At 35.4% G+C, this 15,082-nt stretch overlaps 1 protein-coding gene across 1 annotated transcript in view; it reads right to left on the minus strand.

Annotated features, from left to right (window-relative positions):
* Spg7 (SPG7 matrix AAA peptidase subunit, paraplegin) overlaps window positions 1-15,082 on the minus strand; it is a 299,389-nt gene that overhangs the window by 176,732 nt on the left and 107,575 nt on the right. Inside the window, exons 7-8 of the mRNA XM_090397373.1 lie at window positions 11,099-11,335; window positions 10,425-10,574 (exon numbers count right to left, since the gene is read on the minus strand). Coding sequence (XP_090253499.1) covers window positions 10,425-10,574; window positions 11,099-11,335 — 387 coding nt within the window. The remainder of the gene's footprint in view (window positions 1-10,424; window positions 10,575-11,098; window positions 11,336-15,082) is intronic.

Raw genomic sequence — 15,082 nt, forward strand, 5'->3', positions numbered from 1 at the left:
TTCCAGACAAATGAAACGTGACTTCATCACAGAAACACATTCTTGACATGAACATTTAATCCTCTTTGATGCAGGCAGGCCATAATGTCTGAGCAAAAAGAGAGAGGCAAGCCAGCTTATCATTTGCCGTAATAGCCTGCAGTAAGCATGAATGATATGGATGGAGAGCTAGGCATTTCTGACCAAATTTGCCACACTGATTTTTGTGGTAAGTTTTGCTCATGGCCGCACTGTCATATTGACTTCATCAGAATTGACAAACACGATCAACTGTTTCGACACTCACATGCAGTTTGCCAGGACAGATACAGTTGGTCTCTTGAAATTTATTGGAAATTTCAAGAGACCAGCTGTATCTGTCCTGGCAAACCGCATGTGAGTGTCGAAATTTATCTTGAAATTTACTGGAAATTGCAAATTCCATTAAGAATGGAATTTGCAGCAGGAGGCTCCTTTTTGTACTTTTTTCTAAATGCTTGCTGAACAGTAATAACAGACTTTGTGCTATGAGGCTCCCAAACGCAAAAAGCACACTCCATCCACTCACCATCTTGTCCTTTTCTACAAAAGTCAAATGCTCTAGTGGTAGCTATCGAAACGCATTCTTGTGCATGCATAATCTGAAATTCTTTGAGTTTCTTTTTCAATTACTGCATGTTACATTTTCCTATTGCTAACTGTTTCTTTGTAAAAATAGGCAGAAATCACTCAGGTCATTTTGACTCACCCTGTATAAGTCAGTTAACAAACATCTTTTTTTTTATAAAATAGTTTGCTTGGTGTTGTTAATACCATTAAAATAAGTTTTGAATAAAGTTCAACGCCTAAGTTTGTCTATTAGATTCTTAAGATGTACGGATCAGATTTGTATAAAGTTAAGAGTTGGTTGGGTGTAAATAGTATTCTGAACAAAAGAGAATTCCTACTTTTTTTGAATGCCAGGAGAGACCGGAGGTAATGTTAATCCAAGCAGAGGGATCTAATGTCTGGTGATTTGTGTGAAGATAGGTGTGTGTGTGTTTGTGTGTGTGAGAGAGAGAGAGAGAGAGAGAGAGAGAGATGAGATCTCTTTTTTTTACAAGAGGAAAAGATAAGACAGTGTTTTTGGTGGCATTGAAGGTGACCAGATGGTTCTCATCCCACTGAAGGATAATATGTAGACCAATGTTTAAGGTACTACTTGTACATGATCTTATAACCTGCATAGTTTGTCAAATGAGTGGGATGAATGGAGGATACTATCATCTGCAAAGCTGTGGATAGGATTAGTGGTGATTATGATAGGTCATTTATTTACAAGAGTAAGAGAGTGATGATAGGTCATTTATTTACAAGAGTAAGAAAGTGGGTGGACAGAGCCTTGAGGCACTCTAGCATTGATGATGTAGCTTGAAGAGAGGATCCATCCACCATGACTCACAGAGAATGACTAGAGAAAAAGCTAGTTACCCAATTAACTGGGACCTCTAGGCAGTGTACAAGTTGATTATTGATTTTTTTTTTTTCCATTATTTTGAAGAGGACTGAGGTGATGGCAGTTGGTTAATAGTTTGATGGTTAGACCATCTCCCTTTTTTTGGAATAAGTTGGAAATGTGGTTGCTTCCATGAACTGGGATAAGTACCAGCTATGTATAATAGATTGTAGAGATGTTACAGGACAGGTGTTAGCTCTGGAGCACAATGTTTGAGAATAACTGAAGAGATGCCATCAGAAAAAGAATTTTCTGATGTCTTTTTGTCAAAAAAAAAATACAGGAGGCAAACAGCACTAGGATTATGGTATGTTAAGAGGTGATTTTCCTTGTCATCTATGCAAGAGGTAGAGGAAAAGAGTGATGCTAGGCAATCATCTTTATTTTTGGGTGAAGCAATGGTGCCATTATGGTGACAGAGAGAGAGAGAGAGGGGTGGAAGTGCAGATGAGCAAACATTGCATCCCACGCCTTCCATTTTGGTGCTAGAGGCAAGTTATCTGTTGTTGTTGGCCTTTATGAAATCAGATTTAGATCTACTGATGACTGTGTTGCATGTGTTAGTATAAGCTGAGAATGAAGCAATGTTCTTGATACAAGCCAATGAGATAAGCTGAAACTGTTTTTCTTCCACTGCTTTGATACACTTTCTGTTGAACCAGAGCTTGGAAAGTGGATGAGGATTTTCACAATGGGGGATGAAGACCTTCATGGAAGTGAGGATAATTTCTGTGACTTGTTCAGAGCAGTTGTTAGGATTAGATGAGTGGAAGCAATAGTCAGATCAACAGAAGGAAGGAGAGAAATTCTGGAGGACATCCATTTGGCACTTCTGTACTGCCAGAGGATGTGAGGTAATGAGTGGTTTGAGGAAGGGCATTCTGTGAGAGGGGAGAGTTGCACAAGATTCAGGTCTGAGTAGCTGAGAACAGAGGTGACCTCTAACACATATCTGGAAGGTGAACTGATCAAAAAGAGATCGATATTTGGGGAGTGAAAAAGGCTATCTGGAATTCAAGTAGGTACATATACAATTTGCATCAGGTCATTACTTATAACAAAGACTTCTGCTTCTCATTCAGCTTGGTCGGTGGAGTTGGAAAAGGGCAGTCAGTTGGGATTGTGGATGTCAGGTCACCTAGGAAGATGACTTCACTATTTGGATAGCTGAATTGGAGATGGTCAAGTTTCATGGAAGGGAATGTGGAGAGGTCCAAGTGATTATCAGTGTCTGCAGACTGGCAAATGCAATGACTGAATGTTATGAAATGGGATAAGGAAATCTTGTGTCTGAGAAAACCAAAAGAAGGGATTTTAAATTAGCCATTCTCTGGCACGCTATGTCAGGTCTCACAAAGGCTCTCAGGTGCCACTATTGTGGTGAAAGGAAATCGTGACGTGTGTAGTTTTGCATCGGAGTGGACAGTAGTAGTAGTACTAGATGTAGCTGTAATCTTGGTTTCTGTGAGGAGTAAGATGTCTGGTATGGAAGACTGCAAGTGAATACATATTGTGGAGATTCTAGCATAGTTTGTATATTGTGATTAGTTATGTTGTTTTTTTATGATGGTGATTCATTTTGTCGCAGCGTCACTGTCATTGTCCGTGAAATTTAGTTACAAATACTAACTGTGCAATAATTAGCATGTAAAAAACCTAAAATGATGTCTAAGACTTTTTGATATCCTAAAAATTGATTATAGCATAAAAGTATTATAATTCTCTATTATATATTATAAGAGTAAATAAAAATAATTTCTAAAATATAACAAACTGACTAAAATAGGTTGGCTTTATGATCAGCAGCCTAACAAGATAACTAATATTTTTACAAAAAAAAAAAAAAAAATCTACTGTGATCTGTAATAAGTAAAGAGTATTTTCCAGTCAATTTGATTAAATACTAATTTCTAAAACAGTAAGTCTTATGTTATGTTCCATGTTGACTATCAAAGTAAATTAAAACATAGCCAGTACCAAAGGAGGAATCATCAGCCATGCTATGAAATGGTACATGCACATTACAGAATAACATTTTAAAACTTTCTAAAAAAAAAAAAAAAAAAAAAATCCTCAGTGATGGCCTAATCATACTGTCTGTACCTCAGGCAATGTTACATAATTTCAATGAAAATATTAAAACAACACTGCACAAGAAAATAAATATCTTGGTGAATTATCATAAGAAGCCATTTGAATTAAAGAATCATTTTTATGATGAACTGACATTTGAATTGTTTGTTCAATGAAATGTCATTTGAAAAATTGTGTTTTCGTAAACTGTTGCTCAATGAATTATTATTTGGTAAGTTGTTGTTTTTTTTTCCCAAAGAATTGGCATGTATCCAATTCCTTTTCCTTTTGAGTGTTAAACCCAACAGCCTATCACGGCTAAATAAGTTGGCTTTTTCAAAACCTAATCAATGTCTCTGATAGGGTGGTTAATCTCATAATACATCGAAATTTAAATACAAATTTACTATTTATTCAAGATGATTAATCTATTATGGCTGTCTACTGCATGTGTTCTGGCCAGTTTGTCTATTTTTACATGATGAAAAAAAAAACTCATTTACATTGTACCATCATTTATATAAATAAAATAAAAAAAAAGCCTCAAGTGGTATTAAGCTTGATATCAAAATTGGAGATGTTAGTCTCAGCTCTTTACTTCATGCAGACAATGTTATACGTCTAATAAATCCAGTACAAGTCTGCAAGATTCCCCGACTATGTCCCCCATTTTTTTAACTTGCTCTTAATAAGCTGAGGATACCAGTTTTGGAACCTAGACTATAATGTTATCCAACTTTGTCTGTCTGTTAATACATACTTCACCAAACTACTCTCATTCTCATATTCTTTGGTTTTATGTTTGTGCCAAATTCTAGGTGATAGATGATTGGGTGAAGCATTGTCTTCCTTATTTGAGCACAGAAACACTGCTCTGGAGAACAAACAGACACTTTGGGTCTCAAATAAAGAAGACAATGCTTCACCCAATCATCTATCACCTAGAATTTGGCACAAACATAAAACCAAAGAATATGAGAATGAGAGTAGTTTGGTGAAGTATGTATTAACAGACAGACAAAGTTGGACAACATTATAGTCCAGGTTCCAAAGCTGATATCCACAGCATATTAAGAGCAGGTTAAAAAAAAAAAAAGGGATGGGGGTAGGGGGCTTAAGGGTCAAACCTGATAATTAGGAGGAGACTTCTACGTAGTCTTACAAGGCTATGTAGAATTCTTTTGCAGAGAATTGACCAAGGATTTGGACTAATTATATATTTGGTTTAATCCTTTATCCAAGTGTAAGCAAACAAAGTTTGTGCCTGAAGAATTTTCAGGACTGGGGCAACTTGTGTTAAAGGTGGTATAACATCTCCTTACGGACATGTATAATGCTATACATTAAGGGAAGGGTCCCTACCCAGACTGGTTTCAACCTTTATTGAGGTCTCGTCAGTGGTAGCCAGACCCAGAGGTGGTGATACTAAGGTGGAAGTAATGCAGAAATCATATCACCATATACCAGTTGCCAAAAGATGTCAGCACCTTATTATTAAAATTCTTTGGATTAGAGATAGTTGATGGAAGTTTTTTTCACTTGGCATCATCATCATCAAATTCCTGCCATGTACCCTCAAGGGGTGTACAGGATATGATAGTACTACATGAAAAAATTACATCATTACTAACTTCCTATCTACAATTTTCCTCCAAATCAGTCTGTTACTTGTCAAGACTCCAACATTATCAGATCTTATATTTCTATCCTCTAAGGCACTTTGTACCGTATCAATCCACCTATATCTTGGTCTTCCTCTGGGTCGTTTTCCTGCCAACCTGGCAGAGAACACTTGTTTTGCTAATCTTTTCTCTCCCATTCTATTTAAGTGACCATACCACCTGAGATTAGCTCTGCTAATGCATTCCTGGATGCTGACAATGTCAAGTTCTTTCCTAATATCCTCATTTTTAATATGATATTGCCATTGATGCCATCTGTTCATGCCTCTAATCTTTCTCAGGACTCTCATATCTGCGGTCTCTAGTCTTTGGTCAATTGTTTTACTTCTGACCCAGCTCTCAGATCCATAAGTTAAAACTGGTTTGAACACTGTCTTGTATACAGCTAATTTAGTGTTCCGACTAATTTCTCTCTTATTCCATATGAATTTATTCAATTGACTTCCCACCATACCAGCTTGGCTGATTCTGTTGTCTATTTCTATATTTAATTTACCATCTTCAGTAAAAATTGTGCCTAAGTAGCTGAAATGTTTTACTTGTTCCACAGGTTCTCCATTCACAACACAGTTGACATTTTCAATAATTCTGCCTATTTTCATTGTCTTTTTATTGCTGACCTTCATACCATATCTATTACAACAGCTATTCAATTTAGTCAGAGAATCTTGCAGACTTGTAGCAGATTTATTTAGAAGTATAACATCATCCGCATAAAGCAAAGAGCTGACATTAACATCTCCAATTTTGATATCAGGTTTAATACCACTTTCCTTCATAATGTGATCCATATAGATAATGAATAAAAGAGGGGATAATGTACATCCTAGTCTCACACCATATTTAACATTAAACCATCTTCCTGTACTTCCTTCAATTCTAACTGCTAACTTACAACTCAAATAAAGACTAAGTATTGCTTGATATAATGGCCCATCGACACCATATAACTGTAGCGTATTGAATAGCTTCTCTCTTGGCACCTTGTCATATGCCTTTTCCAAATCGACAAAACTTAAATACAGATCTCTGTTATATTCCCATGCTTTCATGACTATTTGTCGTAAAGCGAAGATCTGATCCTCACAGCCTCTATTTGGCCTGAATCCAGCTTGTTCTTCACCAAGCTTTCCTTCCACAATTCTTCTCAACCATTTCTCAAGTATACTTGCATAGATCTTGCCAGGAACACTCAGTAGGGAAATACTTCTGTAATTCTCACATGCAGTTTTATTTCCCTTTTTATATATGGGTACTATGAGAGCTCTACTCCAATCATTGGGAATTCGTCCCTCTGTCCAGGCTTTCTTAACTATGCGGTGCAGCCACTGTATACTCTTATACCACCATACTTCAGCATTTCTGGTCGAATATCATCTACTTCTGCTGCCTTTCCACATTTCAAGCCTTTAATGGCTTTTTCTACTTCAAGTATGGATATGTATTCCTGACTGCATGCCTGGTCAGTGTTTTTTTTATCACTGTGCTGTCAGCACTGCTTGTTTCATTTAGCAGTTTTTCTAAGTAATTACTCCATCCTTCAAGGATATCCTTTTCTCCCATTTTCATGTCACCTTTATCATCTCTAATTCCTTTTACAGCACTCTTTCCTCCATTCTTAAGCTTCTTCAACAACCTCCAGAATATTTTGCCACCTTCTTGATATTTATTTTCTATATTCTTGCCAAAGTCCTCCCATGACTTTTGTTTAGCTAGTTTTACACAGTGTTTAGTATTCTTGCATTTGTCTCTATATTCTCTAAGAGCACAAGCTGACTTATTTGACAGGAACTTTTGATATGCTTTCTTCTTTTCCTTCACTGCCTGTTTAACTACCTGTGTCCACCAGGGAGTTCTGATTTTTTTATCCTTACAGACAACCTTACCACATGCCTCTCTGGCAGAATCAATCAATGTTTTCTTCAGAGTTTGCCACTGAATCTCCAAGGTTTGATTCCTGTTCTCACACTCTTTCATTTTCTTTTCAATAATCTTTCTGTATTTTAGTCTACAGTTCACATCTGAGAGCTGCTCAACTTTTATTCGCTTTAAAACTTTCTTACATGTTATTCTTTTCAATATGAAATTCAATTTTATCCTGCTCAAGACTAAATAGTGATCACTTCCAATTTCAAATCCTCTGTACACTCTGGTGTCCTGCACCAGGGAGAAAACATCACTATCAACAATAACATAGTCAATGAGACTTTTCTTATTCCTAGCCTCTTCTCTCCATGTGAATTTGTGCACATTTTTATGTTGGAACATGGTGTTAGTAATAACCAGTCCATGTCCTGAGCAGAAATCCAACAGATATTTGCCATTATTATTAGCTTTGCTCTTTTCTCCAAATTTTCCCAAAATATTTTTGTATGCTCACAATCATTTCCTTCTCTGCTATTTAGATCCCCAACAAGAACCAACTTTTCCTTTTTCATTGTGTCAGTTGATTTTTCTAAAGCGTCAAAAAATTCCTCCACTTCTACCTTAGTAGAACCTTCTGTAGGACCAGAGGCACAAATAAGTCTCATTGTCCAGTTCCCCATTCTCATATTTGCCCACATGACTCTACTTGAGACTTCAAGAAGATTAGCCTTATATTTTGTGTTGAATACTATGGCTACTCCTTCTTTTCCTTGATTGTCATTGCCTGAATATAACATTTTGTATTTATTGCTCAGAAAGATCTCACCAGTTTTGGTCTTTTTTGTTTCAGTCACCCCTATTATGTCGATCTGGTACTTATCTAATTCCTCGGCTAGCTCCATTTCTTTGCCATTCAGGCTTCTTACGTTGATAGTACCGATCTTTAACTCTGGTGATGTTGAGTTGGGGTTTGTTTTCAGATTTGATCCAGTAGCTGACTTTTCGCTGTTCGCCCTGGTTCCCTGGCAAAAACAACGGGGGCCTTGTTTAACCGGGCGACGCCCCAGCCGGCATGAAATTTTGTCATATTGTACCATCATTTTTTATTTTGGTTTAACCAATAAGAATACAATTTGGTCGGCTAAATCCCAAATTGCCAGCACATCCTCGTTCGTTCAGTATCAAAGTAGATACCCAACAGGGTGCACCACGAGAAGGTGAGGATTGGACATTAAGTCAGAAGCCCTGGTCGGTTCTCCGCATTCCTTTAAAGGCTATGTGGAGGTCTCCTCTCAGTTATACAGCTTTGACCCTTAAGCACCCCCTTTGCACTTGGCTATACTACCAATTATATATATTTGGCTTAATCCTTTATCCAAGTGTAAGCAAACAAAGTTTGTGCCTGAAGTATTTTTAGGACTGGGGCTACTCATGGTAAAGGTGGTATAAGTTCTCATCACTTGCCTTAGTATCCCATAATGCAAAGCACATCTCCTTACCAACATGTATAATGCTATGCATTAAGGGAAGGGTCACTAGCCAGACTGGTTTCGACCTTTATTTAGGACTCGTCAATGGGAGCCATACCCAGAGGTGGTGATACTAAGGTGGATGTAATGCAGAAGTCATATCACCATATACCAGTTGCCAAAAGGTGTCAGCACCTTATATGGATTATGGACTAATGTTGAATCCTTACCTTCTCCTAGTGCACCTTGCTAGATATCTACAATAATATGAACAAACGAGGATGGGCTAGTAATTTGGGATTTATCCCACTGAACTGTATTGTTATTGACTTCAACCATAATGTAAAATGATGGTACAACGTGACAAAAGTTCATGTGCTGGCTGAGGTGTCACCCAATTAAACAAGACCCCATTGTATTTGTCAGGGAACCACAGAGAACAATCCTAAGTAGCCATAGTGGTGGTACCTAATGTAGTCTTTATGTTCAGAGATCATACCATCAGCCCAACTGCTAAGAATGCACAACAAAATCTACCAAGACTTGACTTGTCTTGTTAGATATTTGTATTATAGATATATGCATGCATGCATATATCTCTTATACAAATAAAGATATATGCAGGCATGTATGTATCTTTATTTGTGTATTCCCTGATGATGCTAATTTGCCTTTGACAAAATACAGGAAATAATAATTAAATTATTTTTGTATTGTATCATCTGCATTTTCATCTCATTCCTAAAATTACTGTTATGAGTAACAATCAATGTATAAGCCTAGACATCATAACTTTCTCTTTCATGTCATATTGGAAAAGACATAGCATTTTGAAATAAACAAAACATAAGTCAACAAAGACTTGTTTAGAATATTAGAGATTTCCCCATGCTTTGACTGTTACATAAAAACAATAATCAGAAAATGAGTAACTGATTTCAAAAGAAAATTAAAAACATTTACATAAACTAGAAAATCAAATCAGTATCTTATGAGTATCTGAAGTACTATTTTTGATGTCAAAATAATCCTTATTAGTATAAATGTGTTGTTCAATTTTTTGCAAATGAGCAAAATGGAACTTACCATTTTTGTAGCAACAGAAATACCTTGACCAATATGAAATGCAGGAACATTAATTTAGACCATTATCAAGCTATACTGAATTACTATAACATTCAGGATAAGCTTGCTACTGACTTTAAACATCGCTGACTTTTATTTTGGAACTGAAACTTTAAATCTCTGTTATATTTTTTGAAAAAATATAACAGAGATTTTTTTAAAAAAAAAAAAAAGAAGAAGAAGAAATATATCATTAAATATAACCCTTCTGTCCTTCCTATATAAAAACTGGAGGAGGAGAAGAAAAGAGAGACATGGGTATAAATTATATATACAACTTTTGCAACTAATATCAAATAATATTCTTGTGAATTTAGGATGAAATTAAAATAAACAAGAATAACAGGGAAACAAATAAAACAAGTAAAAAGCTTTAAATACTTAGGAAGCCTAATAACAGAAGATGGTAGAACAAGAGAAGACATAAGATCAAGAATAAACAATGCAAAAGCCCAATTCTCTAAGATGAAAAACATTTTAAACAGGAAACCTCAAGCTACAATTGAAAAAAAATTAATAAAGACATTGATATGGAGCATCACACTGTATTGATGTGAAACCTGGATTCTAGTCAGAGAAGATATAAGAAGATTGGAAGCTTTTGAAATGTGGTGCTGGCATCACATGAATAGAATAAAATAGAATGGAGGAAATTGCTGCTGAGCTATCAGTCCCAAGACTGATGCAACTGAATGAATGAAGGTCCCTTAAGAAAGGAAACAAAAGCATTTTTACCTTATAATGCTCTGGACGTTTCAAGTAGTCCACAAATTCGTTTATTTCTATTTTTGCTTCTTGCAACCCAGCAACATCTTTGAAGCGGACACCCTTCTTTGAAGAGGTATGTGGATCTACTATGGTGAACTTGGCTCTTCCCAAATTAGACTATTTGAAAGAAAGCACAACAATCATAAGAAATAATCATATATCAAAAATTTTATCACATCTGTATAATAAAAGCTACAAAACTGTTAAATTATATCTTTGTTAATAACAATTCAAATTAATAACTGCCTACAAACTTCAGTATTAGATACTGGTCTAAAATATTTGAAATGAGATGCATACATGAAATATTAATATTATTCACAGGAAGACCTTAATCTAAGTCTGTGAATTTTTACTGTAAATTTTTTAAAAAGATTTTAAAAACTCATACTGAAGAAGAGCTAGCAAGAGTTATCCATTAAGGGAATATATACTTGTTTATTTATGACAACCCAATAAAAGAAATTTTGATCAGAGAAGTTACTTTAGAGATGATTAAGCGCGCGCGCACACACACACACACACGCACGCACACGCACACACACACACAAAAAAAAAAAAAAGTTTAGAAAATAAAATATTAAAGGGTATGTGAAAAGTAAAAAAAAAAAAAAAAAAATTCTTGAGTTAAAAAAACTTACAAAAAAATCTGTAGTTGAAGCAGTTATCTTGATCTGGCCAGTGCGAAACATTAGCAAAATCATCAATGCTACTGCAATGAGTGACACAAGTAAAAGCCATGTACTTTCCTGATTACGCTCATATACCACTGGCACTCTCTGATGTGGGTGAACACCTAAATATTCCTCTGCTTGTCGAAGTTTTTCTTCAAACTTTTCAACATCCACAATATTCATGTGGTATGTTTTGTGCTCTGCCTACAAAAAGAAATAAATATTATTCAATTTTAAATTAAGCAAACTGACCAACTATCAAAATGATTTCCATTATGATCAATTATCTGGTTATGATGTGAAATTTACTAGTTAATTAACAGAGCATGATTACCTGAATATGTTCTTACAAAATATTATTTCAAGAGTTAATGGCAATATACAAGATTTAATCTATAGTCTTTACTAAACAACCTTATTTTCTGCCCATGTATTTAAATAATCATGCAGGATTTCCACACCACCTTTATCAGCAAGCAATTGGATATTTCCTCTCAAATTGTTTCCTATATAGTTTAATGTACAAATAAAAGCAAAGCAGCCTGAATACAGAACCCTGCAGCACTCCACTGGTCATCTACATTCTTTTGAATTCTACTTCTACTCACTTTCTAATATCTGTCTGCCAATCATCCTCTTATCTGTGCCACCAGCTTCATATCCATCCCAATTTACTCCAATTTATGTAGTAGATTTCCATGCAGTATCCTGTCAAATGCCTTTGCAAAGTCCACCACTACTATGGTGTGTATTATAAAATGTGAATAAATTACTAAGACAGAAATATGATGTCACCCATAGAATATCATATTCCCTTTTTGAAGGAATATGATATTCTATGGGGACACATACAAAGAATATGATCCTCTATGCCCCTCCCCTATAGAGTATCATATTCCTTCCACCCATTCCTGGACCTTTGACCAATTTTTTCAATACCTTAACCACCACTCTTAAGAAACTAAATGGTTTGTAATATACTACTACTTTTTTGCAGGCTCCTTTATGTACTGGAACGATCTTGTCATCTTTCCACTCCTTTGGAACCTTACTAGAGCCGAGACTTAAATAGCTTGGCCAAAGAACACTGCTACTGCTTTTGCACATTCCTACCAACATCTCATCCAATCTCACATTGCTATTTTGTGACATGCTGGGCACTTCCACTTTGTTTATCTCAACAGACACCATCACATCAGCAACTGCAATATTTCCACCCAGATGGCATATCTTTTCAAAGTGATCTGTTGGTAATTCAAATATTTCTTTTGCTTCCAACATCAGCTATCCTTCCATAATCATTCATACTCTTACTCACTACTTAACAAAAAAATTCATGAAAAAAGCAAAAATGGCTCAGCTGATTTCTTCTCATAATGTGATTTTGTCTTACTAGCACTTCTTGATTGTGTTTTATATTGCTCATGAGCATGCTGATTACCTTCTTCTTTATATTCTCTTCATAATATGTTTCTTTTTTTTTTTTGGCCACTGCTTAATGATGCTACTCATCTATTTAACTTCAAACACAGTTTATTCTTAGTTTCTTATGATATCTATTAAGTAGTTTGTCATATAATCACCAGCTTTTTAGTTCCACACATACCCTTTTTTAATTGTAAATTATATGTGCTTAGTAATCTCCCAGTACAACACTACCTGATCGCTCACTAATCACAGGCAGAGTGGCTGCCATGCCTATAGACACATCTTCTGATGTTATTACCAAACCCAGCACTCTCAAACCCCAGATCCCCTTTATCACACACTAGTTCAGGAAATTATCTCTCAGTAGCTCTATAAATTTCATTTCCATCATGCCTTTCTCATTTTCAATCCATGTCCCAACAACTGAAGTCCCCTATAATAATTACTCAGCCTGCACTCACCACACTAATCTACTGATGCATGGTATCCATGTCTTTCTGTGCACTCCTGACCTATAGCAGAAATAAACTATATATTTTTTCCAGACCATAACTAAAACAGCCAACAATACAATAGCAAAGTTCCAGGTTTCAATACCATGATTATAAACATGTGGTGTGAAGAGAATAAACACTGGGACATTACAACAGCCAGGAGAGCCACTTTGCATTGTTTAGAAAATCAATGCCCCAAGCTGAACTTGAAAGAAAATCTACAGGATGAAATGAAATGAAAATTTTCATTTCACACAGCCAAATTCCATTCTTCATTAATGGAACTTGTTAATGGTTTCAAGCAGGAATACAGCATGATACTGCCAATTTCCTATCAGAAATTAGCAGAAAGTCACTCATAATATATTGAAGTAGTTATTACAACCAAAGGAAGGACAACATTTTTGTCATTTTTTGCTAATAATGACATGTTTTGATTATACTTGAACATGTTTAATGACTGTGAGTAAACAATGTATACTGTTCCTACTAATGTCAAGTTGAATGATAATAAAATTCTAAACACATTGAATATGTATTACTGACTTAACTAAGTAGAAGAAATTCATTTCAGACAAATTATAGAGACTACAACCATGTTAGAATTAATTAGTTTAATTTCCTGACATTTCAACCTTCATATTAAGGTCATCATCTGGAGTATACACACACACACACACACACACACACACACACACACACACACACACACACACACATATATATGCAAAAACAAACTATATTACATTTCAAACAGTACACCAGAGAGACAATGATTTGATAAACTATTATTCTACTGGCCTGAATGGAGAAAAAAAACAAACTATATTCTATTTAAAATATCATCAGAGAACAAATTCATATAGATAGTTTTATGACAGCAAAAGTGGTGTCCTAATTTAACATGAGAGTTTATTAGAGTTAAGATCCTGGATTACTTACAGTCCTTTCCTAATTAACTCTTAGACAAGGAGGTTATGTGGGTAGAATATGTGTCTTCCATGTTCTTGGGATTTTTAGACCATCATTGTTAAGATTAGGGTGGTTGATAAGAATTTCACAGGCCGCCTTAAATTTACATTCATGCCATGTTTTGGTATGATATAAACAATAGGTGCATTTACACTCAATTTTATATACAGTATTCAGGACATGATCAGAAAGGCAAGATTTACCATAGTTATTAAATTTAATGTGCTGTTTATGTTCTTTTGTTGAATAGGAATTGTGCATCCTGTTTCATACACATAAACAGCACATTAAATGTGCTGTATAATCTTTAATGATTATAATACAAAAATAATCAATAAAATAATTAATAATAATGGCCTTCATTCTAATCTTCTTTCAGAAGTTCCTAGAATTTCAATTTCACATGTTAAAAGACTGTCAGAGAAAATTATGAGACCTTTGCAACACTGATCTACAAGTTAACTTCTGTCCAGTTTTAAAATTAAATTCCTTCCTAGCCTCTCTGAAAGGACAATATCCTTCTCTTTCTTATCCTGAAGTTTGCAGGATCCTCTGCTCATGTGGCCTTTTTTATTACAGGCAGGTAGGTCATTCAGCTCAAATTCGTCTAGAAGAACATGAAGATTATATTTTATTTCAACAGTCTGATATGTCTTTTTAAGATTTTAAGAAAGAAAGATTGCAGGGGGGGGGGGGGCATGAACAGATGGCATCAATGGCAATATCATATTAAAAACAAGGATATTAAGAAAGAACTTGACATTGTCAGCATCCAGGAATGTGTTAGCGGAGCTAACCTCAGGTGATTACAAGTGTTCTCCACCAGGGAAAAAGACCCAGAGGAAGACCAAGATATAGGTGGATTGATACAGTAAAAAGTGTCTTAGAAGACAGAAATATAAGATCTGATAATGTTGGAGTCTTGAGAGGTAACAGATTGATCTGGAGGAAAATTGTTGATAGGAAGTTAGTAATGATGTCAGTTCTTCATGTAGTACTATCATAATATCCTTTACACCCCTTGAGGGTACATGTCAGGAATTTGATGATGATATCC

This window comes from Typopeltis vanoorti, chromosome 9 (genome assembly GCF_054136105.1).
Source record: "Typopeltis vanoorti isolate ZY-2024b chromosome 9, IOZ_Tvanoo_1.0, whole genome shotgun sequence".
NCBI lineage: Eukaryota > Metazoa > Arthropoda > Arachnida > Uropygi > Thelyphonidae > Typopeltis > Typopeltis vanoorti.